The following is a 25,102-nucleotide window of genomic DNA, read 5'->3' as shown; positions in this document are numbered from 1 at the left end:
CAGTGTGATGAGGCAGTTCTCTATTGCACCATGCATCGTTTCCTGTGCTTTTGTCTGCTATAATAGGTGAGGTGGTTTGCATGGTATGGCATGGTTTTCATGGTGTGGCAACTCTTTAAGTCATACTACTTTTAAGCATAATGTAGTTCTGTTACTATATCTGACATTAGTAGCCTGAGTAATAGATGATAGGTACAGGAAGTACATGCAAGAAGTTATTTTTGTAGAAAATGAAGGCAGCAAAATTAATGGAATCTACCCGTGGCTTTATTTAAAACAGGGGTCCCCAACTCTCAAGGCGTGGCTCACTACCGGGCCACAGCACATTCAGAACTGGACAAGCGCAAGTGGTGGGCGAGCACACACATGTGAAGCTCCATTTTTGCTTCGGAACTGGGCTGCACATGTGGCGGCCAAACACATGAAGCTCACACATGAAGCTCCATTTGTGCTTCGGAACTGAATCACACAAGGGGTTGCCGAGTGCACCTGTGTGTGCACAGCTCCATTTGCACAAGCAACAGGCGCTCTTGCTCACACATGAAGCACCATTTGTGTGAGCAGTGGGCATGCACGTACGCCACCTGCACAAATGGAGCTGTATGTGCTTATGCATACGCCTGCCACTCACACAGAAGCATTCCCTCTCCCCCAACCACCCACCCCCACCAAACTGGAAAGTTTGGGAACTGCTGATTTAAAATAAATTTTCTGCCAGTATAGTTTTTTGCTCTACAAAATGTGAGGCAGAGGTATATTACTATTAATGAAGTATATCATTAGGCTCACAAAACCTCAATTTTAGCAGAAATACAGATTTTTCATTGTTTAAAAAATTGAAAGAGACATTTTAACAACTCTGAAGGCAAGAATATTGTGGAGAATAACATTGCTAATTGGAAAAGTAAAACAGTAGCTTTTCAAATTGAAGCATTTAATGAAAGATCCCTTATGGAGAACAACAGTCAGGATTTAGTAATATGAAACCTGTTGCTGTTCTCATCAAGTCGAAATATGTTGTTTGAAGATTTCCCTACATCTGTAGGTAATTATGTGTGTTGGTGAATACTGATATTAAGCTGTTTTATAATACTTTAATACTAGGTAAATTGCTTTACAAATTAACTAATTTATTCCAGTTTTTTTGAAACTTTAGCATATTGTAAATAAAACTGGCACAATAATTATGTGGACAACATTCTAAATGTTTAGTAAACATGTTAAATTTCTTAGAACTTCCCCAAAGTGTACGCTGATACACTATATTACAGTGTGTTACTGTTTGCTCTTGAATGCTAAATTGGGTCCACAGACTTCCCAGGCTAAAAATCCTATGATCATATAACGTGATAGCACCATTAATAACGATCAGAGAATGTTGATAGCAGTTGATTATTACCTAGCTAGCTATAAATTTCAGGGCTGCTTTCATCTACTCTCCATCAGTAGAACTTTTAAAACAAGAGTTATGGTTTAAATATTTACTCATGAAAAAGCTGGTTGTGGATTGTAAAAAGGCCATCAGAAAGTTAAAAGGACTTTCTAAAAGGAGAATAAAAGGCAGAAGAAGAGAAATCACTCTTGAGTAAACATTTATGATAAACACTGAATTCTGTAACATTCAGTAATAGCAAATAATGCTGTGGTATATGTTGAAATGGAATCAAGAGCAAATAAATCTGCAGAAAATAAAGGAAGCACTTCTGAATACTGTATATTATATTCTGCTAGATATAATATACATATAATGTACTGGATTTTCAAAAATTTGAAGGCCTGGGAAAAAAGCACGTAAATATAATTTTAGTTATAAATTTAGAATAGAAAAGTAAAACATATGAATCAGCACGAAGTAAAGGTAGTCCTCGACTTATGATCACAATTGGGATCGGCACTTCCATCACTAAGTTAGGTGGTTATTAAGTAAGTCACGTCCCATTTTAGAATCTTTTTTGTCACATTCATTAAGCAAATCACTGTGGCTGTTAAGTGAATCACATAATCATTAAACAAAACTGGCTTCCCCCATTGACTTTGCTTGTCAGAGGCCAACTGGGAAGATCACAAATGGCAATTATATGACACTGAAACCATTATAAATGCATGCTGTTTGCCAAGCAGCCAAATTTAAATTATGTGATCATGGGAAAGATGCAACAATCGTGAGGACTAGTGGTAAGTCATTTTTTTCCAATGCTGTCATAACTTTAAATGATTGCTAAAAGAATGATTGTAAATTGAGGACTACCTGTATATTTACAATTACTATTTCAGGAGAATAACAAGTTCTTAGCTCATGTGAACATGCAATTTAGATCACTGCTAAGACTTTTTGTTTTTTAGTTTATCTGCCTCAACAAATTTGACAAAATACTACAAAAACAAAAAATACTTTGAATACTGAATCAGCTTTAAAAAAAAGACCAAAACAACAAGAAAAGGGAAACTAAGTATAAATATCATATATTCATCAAATGTCAAACTAGTTTCTAATTCTACGTTTAAAAGAAACATGGTTCTTTAACATTATCAAATATCATAACATTTATGCCAAAGTAGAACATATTGAGTCATTTTTTTCATCATTAGATAAAGTAGCTAGATGAAATATGGAAAATGTATTTCTACATTTGGAAGATGCACACGCCTAAAAACAGCCTTTCAAGAATAGAGTTGTTGTTTTAAATCAGGAGGATTCATAATAAGATTTAATATTTAAAGTAACTTTCCATTTACATTTCATCTCAATAGTAATTTGTCGTTTTCATGTCCAGACAAACATGAGAAACTAGTAATGCCTAGAGCATAGCTAATGCTTTTGTCTGGTCAGAGCCAATAGGCAGAAAGACAGCTCAAGGGATATTTGAGAGGAAATATTGCACTTGTATAATAAATACAAATTTATTAAAAACATAACTATTTTGTTTCTGCTCTTTATAACAGAGAATCTAAAACTGTGATATTGAAGGCATTCTCATATTACTTTTAACCTAGCATATGGCTATAGAGGCAGATGCCAACTCAATATACATTAAGTTACTGATTAAAGGAATTGAACTGCTTCCTTGCAGACCATAATTTGGCCCTTAAACATTTGTTTAATAAATTCTGTTCCAGGATCCTCTTATGTTCCCTCTATTTCTGGTTTTATTTTTCAAGGAAATAGGATGGGAATCGTTATTTCATTTTTTACCACAAATACTGATTGCAATATATTATATGAAACAAAACAAGTTTCTAGACTTACTTAATGAACTGTGTCTCGGTATTGATTATACCAGCATTTCTTTAATGAAGTTCTGGTTCACTCCAGGCAGTTTTTTTTAAATATCAAAATTAGTTTATTCTGTATAAAAAATGACATTTGGGCATGTTCAGCAAGACTAACCTTTTAAAAGCTGCATTTTTTAATCTATTAACCCCAGTAGTCAAAAATACTTTTTAGTAACCTTATTGTTAACCAGGCTCATAAATTACCCTCCTATTGCTAGCTAATTTAAGGAATATTTTTTTATATATATATAATTTTTATTAATATATTCTATACACTAATACACAAATAAAATATACAATCCTGCCACCATGGTATAATATGATTACATTGTCCATAAGTATAAAATCATTCCTTTATACATACATATTTGCCACCATATATATATACATCATCATATATCTATTCTATCCCACCTTTTCTGGACCCAATCGTACCATACTTTCCAACTGTTATAAAATTCTGAATCTTTTTTACCATTGATCAATCTAGTTAATCTATCTGATTCCGCACACTCATTAATTTTATATATTATTTTCAAATCTATCGGTAAGTATTGATTTTTCCACTCCTGCGCATACGCTAATCTTGCTGCAGTGATAATGTGAATCAACAAGAACCATATATCTGATTTAACATTCAAAGGTTTTGCCCCCAATAGGAAAATCTCAGGTCTTAATTCCAAATTAATCTGTGTAATTTCCAAAATCCATTGCCGTATTTTTTTCCAATATTTAACCGCCTGCGGGCAGGTCCACCATTGGTGAAAATAGGTTCCATTGCTGTAACCGCACTTCCAACAGCAGGCAGATGTCCCGGGAAACATTTTAGCTAATCTCGCTGGGGGAGATGCCACCGGTAGACCATTTTATATATGTTTTCTTTATATGAGGAGGCCATGGTTAATTTCATATTTTTCAACCAAATCTGTTCCCATTGCTGGAAGTCAAGGGGATATCCAAAATTTCGCCCCCATGCTATCATACAATCTTTCACTACATACTGTCCTATCTGCAGAGACAATAAATATGCATAACATTTAGATAATATCCCTTTCCCTCCTTCTAATAAGATCTTATCCAATTCTTGTCTTTTACGGTAGATTCCTTCACTATGTAAATCTTTTTTATACCTGGAGTGCACTTGAGAATAAGACCACCAGTCTATCTTATATCCTTGAAGAGTTAATAATTCTCGTGACTTCGGATTACCCTGAACATCCAAGAAACCTTCATACGTCAAGGTTTTCTCCCCTTTATACAATGTCGGGTAAACCTGAGCTTCTTGCGCCGAAATAATTTAAGGAATATTTTTAAATCAATGTCTTCTTATAATTTATTTTAAGATGCTTCTTGGTGTTTTTTTCTCCTTTGACTGGGCTTCCTTTCTGAACAGACACCTAATGAGTAAAAATCACAGTTTATTATTCCATTACAAATAAAATACTTTGCATTTTTAGCATTTGTTTATTAACTATAGAAAAATTGGTGCAGAGAAAAAATAATGATCTTTTTAATCAAGTCATAGGCTAGATCATTTTTATTATTATTTACATTTTGAGTTTGCATTTGCTTTTTGTAAATTGTCTTGGAAATCACCAATCTCTGATCAGATGTTCTGCAACTAGCAGCATGGAAGTGGCAATGGAATTGGCAAAGCTGGTTCTTAAATATTTACCCACACAACACTAGATAGTGCTTAGATGAATGTACATTTGGGATACAGATTATTTTCCATATGGAGTGCTATGGCTCAGCAGTTAAAGATGCTGAGCTTGTCAGCTGGAGAGCTGTCAGAGGGGTTCGAGACCCGAGCTTTGTGCAATGGGGTGAGGTCCCGTTACTTGCCGCAGCTCCTGCCCACCTAGTAGTTCAAAAGCATGCAAATGTGAGTAGATTAATAGGTACAATTTCCATGCTCCTTTGGTATATAGGTCACATGCGGGCCACGTAATCACGGAAATTATCTTCGAACAATGCTGGCTCCCTCATCCAAGAAACAGATGAGCACTGCATCCTAGAGTCGGATACAACTGGACAGAAAAGCCTTTACCTTTAAGTTCCATGGGAATACCCACCTGTTCTTTTTCCCTTTCTTCCTGCCTGTTATGCCAAATGGTTATAGAGGAAGTATGTTTTGTGTAGGCCTCTTGAAAGATAATGGAGCTGCACTTCCTTGTTAAAGAGAAAGGACAAGTTAAATAGGGATGTGACATACTGTGAGATTTCTTATTCCTTTTGTGCACACACTGGAACATCTGCTTTATTCTCTTGAAAGAGGAAAGAAAGTGTTAATTTCAGCCATGAGATTTGATAAAAGTCAGTATTTCTCTTAACCAGCTTTTACACAAGTTAATACTAGAACCAGTCTTTCATCTTTTGAGTCAATCCCATAATTAGGATCCTTCTTTGCCAGGGGCTGAATGAGTGTTTATTTTACATATAGGATGTCTGCAAGATATTTAACTTAATCATTATTTTTTATTAACAAAGAAATAGCTGTTTAGTTATCAGATTTAAGTGAACTTGAAATTCCTGAGAGGGAATGGAGTATGGGTACTGATTAACCTATACTGAATGGATTCTCTTATGTATTTATTAAAACAGCTAACCCTTAAGGACAGTGAAAGTATTTACACCTGATATTAATTACTAACTAAACATTTGCCTACAGCTCATTAAACTACAAGATTACAAGAATGTGATCTGTACATACTTTGGTAGCCTTATTTTGCTCAGAATTTATTGACCCCACAAAATTTGTTGACAGACAATTGAAAATATACTTCAGTAATTCATTTTTGTTCCATTTGAGAAAATAGCATACCTTTTAAAAAACCATTCTACTCAAGATGTAAACAGTCAAGTAATTTAGATTATAACCAGATTAATTTATAAGAGATAACAAGCATTGCTTATGTTCCTTATGTCCTCAGCTTCCAGAAAACTAGATAAAGAATGAAATACTGTGTATCATATTTGCATTTAAGTCTATCCTTCCTTGGTATGATGTCTGCTGTGTTGGCCATTGATGTGCTATTTAATATGCCACTGTGTTGATTGTGCACACAGTTAAGGTGAAATTTCCAACCCATTTCTTGAAATACAGAGCGTGATGTTCTTTCCCCATTTATTAGGGAAAAGGGTTTGTTCTAGCTCTCCTAGAAACAGAAAAAAATGTGGAAACATTTCTTTTTATTATCTAATTACTATAATTACAACAGAAAACAAGCAATTTGTTGATAAATTCAATATGCACACATGAACCAAGATTCGCAATTAAAACTAGCAGATAATTCAGATAATATGTTCGAAGCCAATGGCATAATAGTACATTATTTTAAGATTTAATGCTGCATGAGTTATCCAGTTGTTATATAGTTAAGATTCAAAAAAATAATATTTTTTATTTTTTAATTAAAATTATTTAGCAGATCATCAGTCTATACCAGTGGTTCCCAATGTGGGCCCCACACCCCACAGGGGAGCAGTTTGATTTTTGATGGGGGCAATTGGAACCTTGTTTAAACCAAGTTAATGGCCTTTTAGGCTTCCTCCGCGTGAGTAGGAGTCATTTTTTGAATAGTAAGAATTATATGTCATGGGGTGGGGGGCATCAGGATTTTAGAGATGCTTAGGTGGGCCAAAAAAAGGTTGGGAACCACTGGTCTACCCTTTTCTAATTAACAACTTTTATGTGCACTTTAAAAATGGAAGTGTTTTAAATGAGTAATCATTAATCTTGATAATGTGATTTGATAGTACTTTATAATTGGATCTATTTCCATAAATACCTTTATGTGAAGTTGGTATCAATAATAAAAAGTTTATATTACATATGAATCCATAAGTGGATGCATGAAGAAGAAAATAATAATATTGTTTCTTTCCTCTGAAAGTTTCTGAATATTTAGTATAAATTTGCAGAGATAATTTTAGGTAATCCTCAATTTACAGCTACAGCTGAGCCCAAAATTTCTGTTTGTAAGCAAGACAGTTATTAAGTTAATTTTGCCCCATTTTTTGACCTTTCTGGTCACAGTTAAGTGAATCACTGCCATTGTTAAATTAGTCACACAGTTGCTAAGTGAATCTGGCTTCTCCATTGACTTTGCTTGTCAGTTGCCAAGCATTTGAATTTTGATCATGTGACCATGGGGATGCTGCAATGGTTGTAAGTGTGAAACAGTCATAAGTCACTTTTTTCAGTGCCATTGTAACTTTGGTTATTAAATAAACTGTTCTAAATGAAGGACTACCTGTATACATTATATGGGCAATTTTTTATAGGACTGGAAATGTTATACTTAATAGTAACGTAATAATTTGTCGGGCTTTTTAGCTACATAATCTGAATTTTTATTATTCTTTCAAATTTCAAAAAGGTTATTGGTTTACAGATGACAGGTAATCCAGGAAACAGTTATCTACTCTGGCAAATCTGTGTTAAATAAGGATGTTTATGTATATAAGTGAAAAGTCTACTATTGTAAATAACATCATTTCATCAATAATATATTTATGAAACTAGGGCAGGGGGGTCAAACTCAAGACCTGCGGGCCAGATCCGGCCCACGGGGTGCTTAGATCTGGCCTGCGGGGCCACCCTGGAAACAGTGAAGGACCGGTCCATGGTGCCTCTGCCAGCGAAAATGGACCTCAGGAGGGCCACACGCAGCCCTTCCGAACTTCATTTTTGCGGGCAGAGGGTTGCAGGATGCTGTCCCAGCCGAAAACAGAGATCGGGAGCCCATTTTTGCTGGCAGAGCACTTGGAACACCACAGGCACCTCCAACACGAGTGATGTCAAGCTAGGCATGGCCACCCTGGCCATACCCATCCCGGCCTCTCGAGGTCAAACACAGCCCTGATGTAGCCCTCAATTAAATCGAGTTTGACACTCCTGAACTAGGGCTTCAAACTATCTACTTTTTTTCTTTCTGAAATACTGCTGTGATTTTATAAAAATACTTCTATTTTTCATCATTATAATTATGTAACACTATTCCCAGCATATTCTATTATATAATTAAACTATATAAGAAAATGGTTCAAATACTTCAGTTTTTCTAATTTATACTATAACCATTATTGTTGAATTATACACTTTTGCTCATGACTTAGTTCTATTGGCAGAATTTCAGTCTATACTATCTTTGATAAACTGGTCATTCTCTCACACAACAGCTCATAGTAATATATTGTAGACTCTTTCTGGCTTAACAGATCTGATACAAAGGATTTAGTCAGTCATCTAGAAAATCTTGACATAAATATAAATATCACTTCCTTTTCAATTGAAATATAGAATTCTATGCTAAGGACTATGCATAATCTAATAATATGTGTAATTAATTTTTGAAAATTTAAATGGTAGTCTTGATGGACACCGCATGATTAATCTGAGACACGTTTGTCTGATTAGCTTTTTCTTCTTGTCCCCTAGCTGTATCTTAGTCATCTCTCTCCTGTTTACTCAGAATATAAAACTTTATTCTCCCCCATGTAAAGTGATAGTAAGTAAACAGGAGAGACCATAATGAAAACCATTTGATATTTTTTTTCTACTAAATATATATTGGAAATTTAAAGTAATATTTTTACATGTTAGACCAGCCTTTGCCAAACAGGCACTTTTCAGATGTATTAGACTTCAGCTGCTATAATGCAATTGGAGTCCAACATATCTGAGCTTAAAGATTAAAGAAATGTTGAAGTGAATGGAGATACTTTGTCAGTGTTTGATCTTTTAACTGGCCATTATATCTTCGCATATAATTTTTCAGCAAATTATACCCATTTAGTTTTGTCTAGACCAGCTTGTGGTAATAGATTTAACATTTTTCAAAAGCTAATAAGTTGGAACAGTTTCTTTTAATCTTTTATTACATTAAATGTTTGTGGATGTTTGCACGTGAAGCCAGTGCTTTTTTTGAGATTCCATAAATATGGCAATTTATAGTTGTTGAATAGTCAATTGTAGTGTTATAAGCATTAAATGTTTTACATCATATCTTTTGTTGCATTAGATATACTGTACATACTTGGTTTTTGGTGGTTTTTATCTACTGACAGATTATACTTTTTTTCTCTGATAAACAGGTTTTGTAGATTTCTGTAACTTAAAAACCATATATGAATACAGATAATTATAGCCTTCTGCAGATGTTAATAATTCACAAGGAATGCATATAGTGATTGTGGCAGGCTCTGCCTTTGGGTTTTGTTTACTATAAGTTGTAGAGAGCCACTGTATGCAGGTAATATATAGAAATCATATATTTATTTTATAAACTCATTTTGAGATAGCTCCCATATTGCCTGGCCCATACAAACGTTTAATGTATCCCCATTAATGATGAACAAGACTAATCAAACAAAAAAAAAATAAGGTTCCCAAAATGTTTTTAAAAGTCTTTGATGTATTATTAAACTTTCCTAAATATTATTGTATTTGATATATTGAAAGTAGTAATTTCTTTATTTTCAACATCAATTTCCTAATTCATTAGCATTCAGAATAGACAAAAGATAAATGGATGAATTTCTTTTGATTTTCCGATTGGGTTTTTTTCAGTATTTTCATCATAGAAATTATGCTAGTGCTGTGTTCTAATTTGACTTGATCCGATTTGAAAGAGTTTAGAACATGAAGGATTACAAATAGTCAGTTTCCAGGTTCCCATAGTGGCAGCAAAAGCTTCCTGGCAGCTGCCATAGGATCTCCTATGTTGCAGTTGCTTTCCTCAGTCACAGACAAATGATCATGCTGCTATATTTTCTGGTGCAGTCCTGCAAACCACATTGAAAAATTTATAAATTTCTAGTACAAATGGAAATACCTATTCAATTTGCTTGTTTCGGGGTAGAATATACTGAAAAAACAAATGTGCTACTTCTTTAATTCCATTTTTAGAAATCATTTTATTGACTTTCGGCCTTAGATCCAGATCCAGACTCAGAAGATTTTTATCAACTTCATCTTCCCCTTATTTTGTTTCTGATAGTCTCCTAAATTTTTGTTTCAGATATGAAGGGGGCAATATTTTGGGGAAATTGGTGAAAATTGCTTCTTTTCTTTTCATAAGACTAGTTAATTATTATAGTACCACTCCTTGAAAGTCTGGATTTTAGCCATTGTATTTAATATACCTTCAGTTGATAATGGTTGACTCCAGTGGTGGGTTTCAAAATTTTTTACTACCGGTTCTGTGGGTGTGGCTTGGTAGGTGTGGCATGGCTTGGTGGGCGTGGCAGGGGAAGGATACTGTAAAATCTCCATTCCCATCCCACTCCAGGGGAAGGATACTGTAAAATCTCCATTCTGTCCCCAATCCAGGGGAATGTTACTGCAAAATCCCCATTTCCCCTTGATCAGCTGGGACTTGGGAGGCAGAGAATAGATGGGGGCAGGGCCAGTCAGAATTTTTACTATCGGTTCTCCGAACTACCCAAAATTTCTGCTACTGGTTCTCCAGAACTGGTCAGAACCTGCTGAAACCCACCTCTGGTTGACTCTGTTTTTAACAAATTTTGGACAGACAGAGCAGTGAATAGATTCTGTTGATCTTGTTTAAATGGCCTCAGAGCATAGCATAAAATTAATGGAGGAGCCTGTTGGTGTCCCTTTGCTGATATTAGTAGATCTGGATTGCTGTTCTTTATCCACTTATGAAACAGTAATAGAAAACATCTTCATCTGACCCTCTGTATAAGAATTAGTTACAGTGAACACATTTACAGTATATATCTTGCTGGCAAAGTTACAATTTCACCATATCAAGTAGAGTATTCAGTCCTGGGCACTATACTTAGGAAATATTTTAAAAAAGAGACAGAGAGCAAAGAATGACAGTGAGGAGGATTAAGGGACTGGAAATTAACTGATATGAGAAGAGATTGAAGGAACTGGGGTAGGATTTCCTGTGAGAAAAGATAACTGAGAGGAGATCAGTAAGATTCTTCAAATGTTTGAATAGATGCCACATAGAAGAAGGACAAGAGCTTTTCCCTGTTATCTCAAAGTATATAGTGTACAGAATAACAGTCTTAAGTGACAAGACAACTTCATTTGAGTATTAGGGGAAAGTATTTTGCTGTTAAGAGTAGTTTGACAGCAGAATGAATTACTGAGAAAGATACGTTCCTTTTGCTAGATATATTCAAATAGAGATTGAGTAACAGTAGTATTCACTAAGATATTTTTCTTTGGCTTCATGCACTTAGTGGGGTTTGACTTCATTGGCCATTTCCAATTCTATTAGTCTGTGCTGTGCAGTGTAAATTCTTAAAAGGATTTATCACACATACCTAAAGAGCTTTGAATTTTTGTTCTTCCCTGCCTATAATTTCATAAGAGGTATGCTTTTATTTACATATAGGCACCACAAAAGTGAATTTGGTGAAAATCCCATCAACTGTTTCCAGCCCACGAGACACTGCTCTCGCTGCTGTGATATGCAGTGCACTGGCAACTGTACTTTCAGCGCTCTTCATCCTGTGTGTTATCTATTGCAAGAGACAGTTCATGGAAAAGAAGCCAAACTGTAAGTTTCTCTCCCCCCACTCCCGCCACAACATTACATTTATTACTAATATTCTTAACCTTGTCATCTTTAAGTTGAGTTTTACCATCTAATAAATGTCTGTGAAAAAAAAAATTAATTGAGCTTAACTAACTGTAACTTAAGTGTAACCTGGAATTGATTCACAGTTTCCCAAATGTAATTTTGATCAATTACATCAAAGAGGATAAATAATGTGAATATGTTGAATATATACTCCGTCTATACCTGTCTTGATTTTCATGCCATTTTGTGAACCATTCAAAAGATCATACAGAAATACATCAAAAATTAATATCCCAAATTCATGTTGCAGTGTGAAAACTCTGAGAGTCGGAAGAAAGATTAGCAGTTAACTTCGGATACTTTTCGTGCTACTCAGTTGTATTTAGATTTTTTAAATTAGAAAATTATGGAAAAAAGAGATATGTTATTCAGAATTACAGATTATTGTAAACCTTTAACAACAATTTAGGCTCTTGTTGGAACTTCAGCTTTCTTCTGCCAAATATTTCTAATTATTTTTCTTAATAATGAGGATCCAGAATTAGAACATATTGAAATAGGCATAAAGCAACAAGATCCAAGAAAATGTTTTAATTCATATTATGTGAAAACTTTTATAATAGGTGCTCTAAATTAAATGAAAGTGTAATGTTACTAGATATGATTATAAAATAATTTAAATGTAAATAAAATGGGTTAACACCCAGTGTCAATATCTTTTCTGTTCTAAAGGGTCTGTACAATCACAGGATGTTCACTATGAAGGTTCAGAACTTGCATGTTTTGATAGATCACAACTTAATATATATGAACATAGAACATGCTGCCAGGGCCAGCAGGATTCATTACAGATGTGTGGTAAGTATGGTCTTAAATTACTTGCTGGGTTAGTCTAAATAGGAGAAACACAGTGAAGCTGAAATTTGAATGAAGCATAGAAAAGTAACTATGGATAAATTGCTATTTAGTATGCAAGATGTTACACTAGCAAAGATTCCAATAGGGATAAAGTAATAGAATTACTAGCATTCAATAATATAAAGCAAATCAAAATTACAAATGTAAAAATATATGCTTCTATGATTAAAACTTTAAATGAAGGCTAAATGCAACACCACCATCACAAAGGCTAAATGTGTTATGAAGATTTTGTATAAGAGCAGATATGAGCCCTGTGCTGTGACATTCTCAAACATATGATTATCATCATCCATCTCTTGCCCCTTTCCCCAAAGTGGATGGAGGACGGATTGTTTGGCTAGGCATTAAATTCTAATGTCACCTAAACAACTCCTTTTGTTGTTGATATTTTCTTGCATAACAGAGAGGCGAGAGCCAGAGGCCAACAGCTGTTCTTCACTATGTGTCAACTATACACTATGGGAGTTTTGTGAACCAGCTCATAGCTAGTCTCAACAAGTATAAATTATGTGCATTTCTAGAAAACTCTATGCACTTTGTTTCTTATTTAAGGTTTTCTTTTTTCAAGGTCCAGTGCATCTGATTCCATCGCTGTGCTGTGACGAGTCCTGTAGCTTTGAACATAGTTGTCATAGCTGTCCTTTTCACTCTGAGACTACACTTCATGAAAGGTACTTCAGGTTTTTAACTTCTGCCTTTTGCTAACTCTTCTACTGAATATTTGTTTGTCCTTATTACATGATAGATTGGAATATGTGATATCCTGTAGAGTTTTCAGTCAATGGAACAGACATTTCTAACAGATTCAATCACTAATTTGAAAGGGAAAGGGGAATGTGCAATATGCAGGCAAAAGCCAGTTCAAGTAAATTAACTATATTCTAACTATATTCTACTCTGTACTGTTGTTTTTAAAGTGTTCAGTTCTGTTGCACTTTTGTTAGTACTGAAAAGCATAATTTTGTTGTGCCTATTTCCTGCATTTTGAACTTCTCTCCTTCCCTGTCACTTGCAATAATTATAACTGACAGTATGATGTAAAATTATATTATTAATTTTTTAATTATATCTTTATGCCATCTTTCTGCTCCCAATGCAGAAATTTGACACAAATCATACTTTATATTTACTGATATGCAATCAGCACATTACAGAGTATATATATATATATATATATATATATATATATATATATATATATATATATATATATATATATATATATATATAAATGAATCTTTGTTAAATGACTCTTGTTTCTTAACTTTTTACAGGAATTCAAATTCTGTTGGAGAAATGATTCCAGCATTTCTTGGTTCTCTTTCACATTCCACTTGTGGAGATCTTTCAGATGCTTGGCCTCTCATCCAAAAACCAGAATGTTGTGATAGTATTTCTTTCTCTGAATCATACCCTGAACTAGTGGGAGAAGATGAAAATCTTTTCAGCTCCTTAGAGATAGAAAGAGACGTTATGGAATCAGAGAACAAACAGGATTTAAATGTAGTCACATCTACAAACCTTCATTTTGGAAACTTGACAGAATCACCTGAACTTTCCAGTATCACTGCTCCCTTAAATCAGGTTTTGGCTGCTGAACCATTCTCAGCAACAGAGTATGACAGAACAAACTGATAAACAGGTAAGTGCAGTTATCTAGATAGTTTAAATGAAACTGTTAAGCAGTATTGTCTGGAATAATTATTTTCTTGTTCAATTAAATGGACATCACAAAGAGCCTGTCTTCTTCATTAATTAATGAAGGAAGAGAAAATTACAGAAAAAAGTTATTTTTAAAACTACTTTTCTCCTGCAAGCTCCCAGGAGTGGCCAAGAATGAGTTGAATCGTCTGTTTCCTGTTGAGACCGAGCTGTCTGTTTCTTTTAGCCACGCCTCCTTCCTCCACCTTCCTGCCCCAGTTTCGGCTCAGTCTTAACCTAAACAAGATGTTTCAAAGCATTCCTGGCCACTTCTGAACTGCAGGGCGAGCCGTCGAAGGTCCTGATTTTAATTGCAGCAGCGCAATAAGACTCCCTGCCTCCCGTGTTTGTATTTTTTATAATTTATTTATTACATGTATATCTTACTACAAATGACTGTCAGCAATTAACTTGACATGGGAAAAGAAGTCTAAAGTTCCATGGTAGAATAAAATCAAAGCAGTATAATAATAATAAATAAAAAGTCAAGAATAGAGCAAGCAAAAAAAAATTATTAGAGAAGTCCTGATCTAATTACAATATTGTCTGGAACAGTTCTCTTTGAGAATCTTTTTCAATGCAAGTAAGGAAAAGACCACACTGATTTCCATGGGGTAGCAGCTCCTCCTGGTATGAGTTCCTCTACTTCCCCAAGTGGGGCACTGCTGCAGCTTGGTCCTCCAAAACTGTTGAGTGGACATGCAGGAATGAGTTAGGATAGGAGAATAAACAGGGAAGAAGAGAAGGAGTCTAATTGTCAGTTGTTCATAATGTTTCTATTGGCTGCAGAAATGTTTGCGTCTGTGTGTTTAGAGTTGTTCCAAATTTGTCATTGGGTTTTGGATGTGTCAAATGGGGTTTAGGATTCTTCAGTCGCTCTTGTTGTAGTTTCCACTCTGGGGGTTTCTTCCAACTTTTGGAGGCTTGCAGAGAGGTGAAAAAAAAAAGATCCTGTGTTTGATTTAGTAGATCTTGTCATCTTTCAGTAACTAATGAGATCATCTGAAAATGAAACTGTAACTGTGTATGTGTACAACAGCAGTTGCAGATGTACTACAAGCTTTCTCTGAATAGGATTGAAAAGTCCTTGATCTGAAATATCAAGAAGGAAAAATATCAAGAGAAAAAGAAAGATGCTTTTTTTCTGTCACAATGAGAAGTTAAGTGGCATACAAAAGCCTTTAGGTTATCGCCAATAAAATGGAGGACAAAAATAAGAGAGACTTGCTGCATTCTGTCTTAACACCTTTCTTTTTCTTTTTCTTTTCTTTCTTTTAGGAATCCGCATGACCTTTCCTGGCAGCCCTTAAATTGAGTGCCTCTTCTCTAATGTTTGTGAATGGAATGCTGCCTGGGTCTCAGTGGTACTGTTTCAAAAACAGCTGAAATAAATTGGCAGCATTTGAAAGCTCTTTGGCAGTTGGATTTGCAACAAAGCAGCTGTATGAGAAGATTTCAAGGAGCAGTGTGGTCAAAGAGCAGGGGCAACTGCGGGTTGTCCCTCATTCAGACATAGTTTGATGGATTGAACTCACAGCTAAGGAGATTATGTAAGGATAACAAGCAGTAGAATAGTCTTCTGAGTATATGTACTAACAGCAGATGTGTGACAGGAATTTATCCTTTATTATATTGACAAAAAGGAAGCATTTGATAGGATTTGTAACAAAGCTGTGTTGAATCCCTGTGAATGTGCCAAGAATCCTAGCACTGCAAAGAATCCTTTTTAAGAAAAATGAAATTTTCTGATTTGTCTATATTTATTTATTGTGAGCCTGGAAATATCCTCTGCTGTCACAGTTCAGTATTGCATAAGTAAGTGCTTATATGGAAAAAACACATTGTAGAAATTGAAAAGTGGTGCTCAAGAGCCTTTTGCACGGTTCTTTATAGGGCAGCTCTCTGACATTTATCTTGAACTAAGTCCCGGTAGGTTCGGTGCTGCCTACTCTGGAGGTAAAATAACTCACATTTTCAATGAAATATTTCCCCTATAAATAACTGCTGTTACATGCTGGTGTTTGGCAGAATTTCATAATTCAAAAAAACACATTAGATGTCATTTATTTCAGTAGGGATGTTTTGTTAGTTATACCGGGCATTTACTATATCAGTGAAATTTAATGTGCTTTTTTATACATTTTTTTAAAAAGTTTGAAATAAAACCTAAAATTATGAATGCCTTTGGCCCCCCTGGACAGTGTCTCAGGACCCTAGGATTCTTTACATTTCTTTTTTTTTTCTTTTTAATAAAGAAATGAGCAGAGTTAGCGCAGAAAGCATTCAGGATGAAACTCTCTACCATTTCCAATCACTTTCTATGTCTCCAAACTAGAGGGCAAACTATTAAAAAAAAAAGTCCCATTGCTTGAAAAAGTAGGTAGAGATGTATATATCAGTAATTATTTCTGCTCTTTAAAATAGTAGCAAAGAGAGCATTAGAATAATTCTGCCACTCTGCAATACTAGTCCCTCTTACTTGTGGATAAAAATTGAATTCAATGGGATCTATTTTCTCAGTAAATATGGATAAAATTGCAGTCTTAAAAGCTACATTTTTAAACCCACAAATATATAATTGAGGGAATGCAGTCTTATCCATACAGTAGTTACTTGAAAGTTAAGGCTCACAAAAAAGTAGGATGTAAGGTCAGACATCCGAGGCAGATAGGTATGCAGGGTACTATGTTAACATTATTATTGCAAAATTCACATTTATATAATTTTTGCATGAGGAACCATATTTATGTAAACTTTGTAAATAATCTGACATGCATTTCAGTATTGTGTAAAACTTTTGATAAAATATGTATAGAAATTTCACTTATGAAAGCTTTTTCATAAATTAATTTTGTCAACCTTATCCATTATCTATGCTATCTATGGACAATGGTCATTTTTGTTTGTGTAATTTACACTTTATATAATTAGATTACCCACCCGCCCACGTATTAAAAATGAAGAACTAAGAAGTATAAATTACGTATAATATACTGTTCATGAAATGTTTGATTCAACTAAATTCATATTGATTATGTTGCCTATGTCAAACAGTGATATATGCAAAAAGATTCTGTCCCTGCTATGTCCCTTCAAAACTTTCAGTGATACAGCCATCACATTTGCTGATCATGCTTTTCTTCTCTTTTCTTCAGTCTTTCCCAACATTATGGACTTATCAGAGAAGCTAGGTCTTCGTATAATGTTTCCAAAATATGATAATTTGCCCATTTGTGCTTTAAACGAAACTTTTGGCTGACTCGTTCTGTGATCTGTTCGTTATTTTCTTGGCTACTAATGTTTCCTAGTGAGTCTTCTCCAGCATTGAGAAACTTCAGTCTTCTTCCCTTTGTGCTTAATCAAAGCCCAACTTTTGCCTTCATGATGCTGATCTTTGTAGGTCACAGCATCTGTATATTTTTTCTCAGATTTTCATTGCTGCCTTTTCATGTGCTAGTCTGTGGCATATTGCTTTATAGGTGATAGGTGATCCTAAAATGCAAAAGCTATTCTCAGTATCTTCATTGTCAATTCTGAGGCTGGTTGTTGTACCAGTCATTAGTTTGGTCTTTCTTATATTTAATCTTCGTCCCATTTTTTCACTGTGCTCCTTGATTTTCATTATGAGGGCTTGCAGATTATTTTCAGCTATTAGAGTAGTGTGGAAAAGATTACTCATGTTTCTTCTTCCAAATTTTGAAACCATCTCATCTTGTTCCAATCTAGCCTCCTTTATTCTAGAGTTGCCTCTTAGCTAGATGGGCAGTATATGCGTTTAATAAATAAATGTAAGTCAAATAAATAAGGAGAAAATATATACTTTGTCTCAGTCCTTTGCCAACCTGGAGCCAAGTCTGTTTTGCTATGTTCCTTGCAGACTTGGCTTCCTGTCCTAAGTATAGGTTTTGCGTAAGGGCAATGAGTTGTTCTTGAATTTTCCCAAGGACATTGCACATCATGAGACGATCAATGCAATTGAAAACCTTGGTGGTATCAGTGAAGCGCTTTGCTAATTTCTTTTTGTTATTCTTTGGCTTTATCAAATATCAATAATGTTTCTTGCTCCTCAGCCTTTTTAAAAATAGGCTTCATCATCTGGCCGCTTGCTTTTCTGTAGAATCCGTAGGATTCAAATTTGTGTTGATTCTGTTGTCAGTACTGTCTTAGTTTTATTCTTCCTGGATATGAATGCAACATTGTTCCTTCATTGTTTTTCATGTTCCAAGTGATAAACAGGATGATCTTTTGACTGAAAGTATCCAATTTCAGGCCATTTCAGTTCACTGATGCCTAAGATGCCAACGTATAGTTAATTAATTTCATCTTTCACTGTATTGAACTTTCCCACATTTATGCTTCGTACATTCCGCATGCCCATTGCAACTCTTGTCTTTGTGGCTTCGGTTTTTCTTTTCCTACGTTACAACTACATCCTGCATATTTTAATCTAACCACACCATATACAGCATTAATACTCAAAAAAATATCTCTCAGTAGCTTTTTCAATGCATCTGATGTGAGAAGCCCATCATTCAGCATTATTTCCTCAATCACTTTACCTGGTCTATCCATGTGATTTTCTTAGTGAAATACAGGAATAGCTTAACATTGCCTTCTCCCACTCAGTATAAAATTATACCATTAAATTTAATAAAATAAATAAATGAATCCTTGCCACCCAGTATAGGTGCCTTTTACTTTAGCTGGGCAACTAGGGTTACCTTCATGCCTTGGGCGATCCATTTGGTGCACACTCTCAGCCGTGCTCTCTGCCACCACAATAAGGAAGAATAGCAGGGCTGAGAAATGGGCGGGAAGTGGGGAGCAAAAATGTATACTGACATAGACTTCTCTCAAACACAATATTTTTAAAATATTTTATATGTAGAAATACAAGTGTGACTTGAAGCCTTGTGTACATGTTTATATATTTTTCTATTTGTTAATAAATAGTCATTCAAATAATATATGTATGTCTTAGAATACTCATCTTTTTGTACATGAATATGGGATGTGCCACTTTCTGTTGCAGCTTAGATTAATAATATGATGCTTAAAGATGAAACATGGATAAATATCTGAGCAACTCCTGATTCTTAATTATGAGCCTCACATTTTTAATCGAGGCATAAATTTGCGATCATGAACAATAGCATATTTTTTACACTTTAGCATGGAAGCTGCTTGTGAAGATAATTCTGACCTGAGTGCCTCAATGGTTTAGCAGTTGAGTTGAATAGGATAGGAAATGGGTGGAATAACTAGAGAACAGTGTGCGCTCAGCCACATGGGACAGAAAAGGACATTATCTAAATAGTTGCTGACTGTTAAAGGAATCCAGCAAGGAGGGAGGGATTGAAAGGGAGTCCCAAACATTTTTCTATCATACTGGAGAGTGGCACTCAGCTAATTTGAAATACCGGGAAGAGAACAAGAAAAATTAAAGGCCTTTACACTGGTAATACCCTTAAGAAAAAAGGTGAAAATAAATGGTTAGAAGTCTGCACTTTTGCTACTGCCTGAAAATTATAGAGCATTATGTGTGCAACAAGTGCAAGTTCTACTAGGGTTTTAAAAATAAATATGAGGATTGGAACAAGAAGTTTTATTAAACCAAACAACAGGTATTGACTGGGATGGCCCCATCGATTGCTGGCTCAGAGGAAGAGGCATCGGTGTGGGTGGGTGTGATTGACTGGATGGACAGCCGTCTGCTGAAGAAGAGGAAGGAGAAGCATGGCTGCCACTGGTTAACACTGGCAATCAGCAATAAGCTGCCTCCGATGGGGAACAACTGCCGCCCTCATCCGATCTGCCAACACAAAGAACAGAGAAAGAGGATGCTCAGAAGTGGTCTGTTTTGCATTGAAATCTCGTCTTGCCCGTTGGGTTGTCTCCAACAGTTGATGCTGCAGGTTTACCACTGATACTTAGGGTGGTGACTTATTCATTTCAGAGCCAGGTCAGCCCAGGGTGAAAAGAATTGTTGCATTGTGTGTTATTTTCCTATAAAGGAATGCAAATGAAGAAGTCTTTGTAAGAAAATCAGGTATTGTGATGAGTTTTCCCTGAAGGAGTGTGTACCTGACTGCAAGGAAAGTTTATTTCCTAAAGAATGGAAATATATATATATATATATATTCTCCATTTATTTCTTTATCAGCAAATATAAATTTGATACAAAACAGTTTGTCGTGAACTAACATTTATACAACATATACACAAAAAGAATAAGAAGTTGTGTATATGTTACGTATGTCTTTTTTAATATTTATATTCAATAAAAACTATTTTTAAACAAAATAGTTTGTCGTGAAAGCGACTGCCTGGGGGCTCCTGGATTGGAGCTGAAAGGCGAAAGAGAAGCAGTATGCTCCCATATTGGGGCTGACCAGGTGCTTCGACAGAAAAAAACAATTATATATATATATATATATATATTTGTTTTCTCAGGTTTTCGCGGGTGTTTGTATGTAGGTCTTTGGTTATTCGGGTCTTCTCCCACGTAAAATTGGAAGTGTCTTGGCGACGTTTCGACGAAGTCTCATTCGTCATCTTCAGGCTGGTGTTCTCGGCTTCGTGCTTCCAGGAGCAAATGCAAACACCAGCCTGAAGATGACGAATGAGACTTCGTCGAAACGTCGCCAAGACACTTCCAATTTTACGTGGGAGAAGACCCGAATAACCAAAGACCTACATATATATATATATATATATATATATATATATATATATATATATATATATATATATATATATATATATATATATATGGGAATATTCATCAGCAACAGATGGCAGTCCTACAATTCCTAAAACAGATGCAGCTGCTTTAAGGGGTTGGGGGAAAATGTTCCTTTCTACCTCTTATGTGCTTAAAGCACCATTTGGAGATTGAATCCAAAGTATTGCACAATCCTAAAAAAAAAAAAAAATTATCTTTAAGGAAAAAAACAAATTGTATTAAATTTTATCGATTGACTCGAATAGGAAAGCTATGCTGAAGTTGTCTACTAAGCTTGTATTCTTAAGCATACTTTTTTATCCTAAAAGTTGCTAAATTACCTAGAGCCAGTTTGGTGTAGTGGTTAAGGCTAAGGCTAAGAAACAAGGAGGCTGTGAGTTCTAGTTCTGCCTTAGGTATGAAAGCCATCTGGATGGCTTTGAGCCAGTCACTCTCTCCCAGTGCAACTCATCTCACAGGGTGGTTGTTCTAGGGAAAATAGAAGGACAAGGGTATTAGGTATGTTTACTGCCTTGACTTACTTATGAAGTAATGAGGGTAGGATATAAATAAAATAAAAATACTCATTATTTGTTTGTGAACATGCCATAATTACAAGTTTTCCTACGTTGGAGGCATTAGATGGCAAGGTTAAAACCCTTAATTTCCCTTTAAGCACTCACTCCAGAAGATTAAATTACTTTCTCTTCCTCTTTTACTGAACTTCATTGTGGAGCGAGGATTGCATTACAACCTCAAGCACATTCCAATTCATTTTTTTTTAAAAAGGCAAAAACAAAACCCTTATTGGCTTCAATGTGTGCTGTTGTTGAAAGAATGGGACTGATATACTCGCATAACAAAGAAGCACAATGCAGGCCTGTGTTAATAGGGTTCAAGTTAATCCTCCTTGGTTTTAGCAGGAGCGCTGGCAAAACTGTCTTTGGCTTTATAACACATGGGAGCTGTTTTGAGGCTGTTTTGCAAGATGAAAAGCTTGCGAAAGGATTGCCAGAGATCCTACTGGGTTTCACAGCAGGAGTAAAGAATGAGATTCAGGAATACGTTTAGCAATAGTTTGGAGAAGAAGCAAAGAGGCAACTGACAGGATAAATGGTAAAAGATTCTACTCTGGTTTTATTCTATCGGTTCTATCCTGTCAGAGGTTGTGAAGTAAAACTTTGGAACTTTTTAGCCAAGAAATTACATTTGCAGCACGGCTGTTACTAAAAGGGCTGTCTTTCCTCTTTTGCTTATGCTAAACTCCCATTTCATTGAGGGCCACATCAAGGTTGTGTTTGACCTTGGGCATCGGATGGACACGGCCAGGGTGGGCATGGCCAACTCAATGTCACTTGTGTTGCGGGTGCATGTGGCGGCCCAAAATGGAGCTTGGGGGCAGTGGTGAAATCCATCTTTTTAAACTACCGGTTCTGTGGGCGTGGTGTGGCTTGGTGGGCATGGCAGGGGAAGGATATTGCAAAACCTCCATTCCCACCCCACTCTGGGGCCAGCCAGAGGTGGTACTTGCCGGTTCTCCGAACTGCTCAAAATTTCCGCTACCGGTTCTCCAGAACCTGTCAGAACCTGCTGGATTTCACCCCTGCTTGGGAGGCTGTGACGGCCTCCTGCAACCATCTGCCAGCAAAATTCCTGTTTTCTGGAACAGCAAGCTCAATTTTTACATTGCTTCATTCAACATTTTACAATTATTTAAGCAACCCAATGAAGTACACACAAACTGCACATCGCAATAAATCTTTGTAATGAGGTGTAATACCAGGATAATACCTTTCTCAAAAAGCCTCAGGATGTGGCATTTGGCTTCTCAGGTGAGTAGATCAACACTTGGGAATCATATCAAAGTTAAGCACTCCTGATAATTCAAGAGGAAAGAGGGAATTAGGATCTTTCTTAAATTTATTGCAGTTGTAACCTGTTATTCTTGTTGGAGCAGCCTTCAACAATCAATCAGCAGGTGAGAGAAGAAGCTGTTACTTCAAAAGACCAGTTTATCAACAACTCTTCTATTTTCAGAAAGAATCTTGGGCAACATGTTTTTTATTTAATCTCCCTTTATTTAATCAATAGAACTAGTTTGGCAATAGTTGTACATAGACTTCATAGGTTTGTGATGCTCACAGTGCTGCTTCTCGCTTAGGATCTGGTTATAAAGCTGTTGCAGATATTAAGATTTCTACGCAATATTTGCTATCCAGTGCTTTTGGTGCTGACAAAAAATAATTGCAAACGAAGAGACAAAATGGAACAATACGCAGGAATTATAATTACAGAATACAGTAGCACAATGAAAAAAAATCTAGCAGCAATCCACTTAAATAATTAGATGTTATCATAAAATGACAGTAATAGAAACAGTGGTGTGATCTATGGTTCTGGAAATGAGAATGTTGTGCTAATCCAGCTCACTGTTAAAGGTATTTTGTGGAGAGCTAACCTGGCAAGTCCATGTGGAATGGAGGAGGATTTTTTTTAAAGAAAATATATTAAGTTAATCAGGTAAATAGGTTAGGTGGTATTTATCCATGTTTTTCAAACTTATAAGATGTGTGAGCTTGAACTCCCAGAATTCTTCTTGGAAGTTCCCTGCCCAGCAGTTTAAAAATTATTCAATTAGTCAGTCTACATCAGGGCTGCCAAACTTCTGGCCTGTGGGCTGGATGCGTCATGCGCTGGCCACGCCCACACCGGTTTAGCAAAGGGGGGAAAGTCCCGATACGTCACATGACGCCACCATGATGACGTGAGTTTGACACCCCTGGTCTATATAGCAAAACTTTTGCTGTAAATGCATATTAGCTTCCTTTCCTCTTATATACCATCCTGAAATAGAACAAAGGGCCTAGCTAAAATGTCCATGAAGACTAAGTGCTGGCAAATCAAGGAGAGAAGTAACCTGGAATTTAGGAGAAACTTCCTAACAGTGAGGACAATTAACCAGTGGAACAGCTTGCCTTCAGAAATTGTGGGTGCTTCATCACTGGAGGTTTTTAAGAAGAGACTGGACTGTCACCTGTCTCAAATGGTATAGGGCAGTGATGGCTAACATTTTTGCCGTTGTGTGCCAAAAGCGGGGGTAGTGGGGGGGATTGTGCGTGTGTGTGCCCACATCCATAATTCAATGCGTCAAGTCCCCCCATGCATGAGCATGTGACCCCTCTACTCCCCCCTCCACTTTTGGCATGCGATGGAACAGTGGGCTGGTAGGCCCATTTTTTTGTCCTCCCCATGGTCCAGAGCCTTTCTAGGAGCTTGGGGAGGGCAAAAATAGCCTTCCCCACTCCACCGGAGGCCCTCCGGAAGCCCAGAAACAGCCCGTTTCCCGACTTCCGGTGCGCCAGGAAGGCCTGAAAATCAGCTGGCCAGTGCACATATGCATGCTGGACTGAGGTAGGGCAACGCTCTCATGCCCACAGATATGGCTCCGTGTGCCACCTGTGACACCCGTGCCATAGGTTTGCCATCACGGGTATAGGGTCTCTTGCTTGGGCAGGGGGTTGGACAAGAAAACCTCCAAGAGCCTTTCCAGCTTTATTCTGGTTGGTTGGTTGGTTGGTTGGTTGGTTGGTTGGTTGATTGACTGTTGCATGTTAAAATTCAGCCTACTATTTAGATCCCTGATTTACAAGTCCTGATATCAGGCAACAACCATTAACAAACTGAAGGAATAGGGTTGCCAGGTCTGCTTCCAAAAAATAGCGGACAAGCAGGGAGTGGGTGGGTGGGTGGGTTAAGTAGTAAAAAAATAAAAAAAAATTACAATTAAATTATATATTTTCTTACAAACAATTTACAGTAGGCCGTCGTATTTGTTCTGTCAGTTTCGTTGTTGGTATTCCATGCAAAAGTAGCTTCCCAGTCTTTGGTGTATTTGCACACTCTGTTTAAAGAATTC

The 25,102-nt window shown here is 36.1% G+C and overlaps 1 protein-coding gene across 1 annotated transcript in view; it reads left to right on the top strand.

Annotated features, from left to right (window-relative positions):
• TNFRSF19 (TNF receptor superfamily member 19) overlaps positions 1-14,396 on the top strand; it is a 32,512-nt gene extending 18,116 nt beyond the window's left edge. The window contains exons 6-9 of the mRNA XM_070943903.1: positions 11,652-11,816; positions 12,573-12,698; positions 13,330-13,432; positions 14,036-14,396. Coding sequence (XP_070800004.1) covers positions 11,652-11,816; positions 12,573-12,698; positions 13,330-13,432; positions 14,036-14,396 — 755 coding nt within the window. The remainder of the gene's footprint in view (positions 1-11,651; positions 11,817-12,572; positions 12,699-13,329; positions 13,433-14,035) is intronic.
• The last annotated feature ends 10,706 nt before the right edge of the window (positions 14,397-25,102 follow it).

The sequence above is a fragment of the Pituophis catenifer genome, unplaced genomic scaffold (assembly GCF_029215685.1).
Source record: "Pituophis catenifer annectens isolate HBS135680 unplaced genomic scaffold, rPitCat1.0.hap2 SCAF_4, whole genome shotgun sequence".
Lineage (NCBI taxonomy): Eukaryota > Metazoa > Chordata > Lepidosauria > Squamata > Colubridae > Pituophis > Pituophis catenifer.
This window is presented reverse-complemented; position numbering and strand designations above follow the sequence as displayed.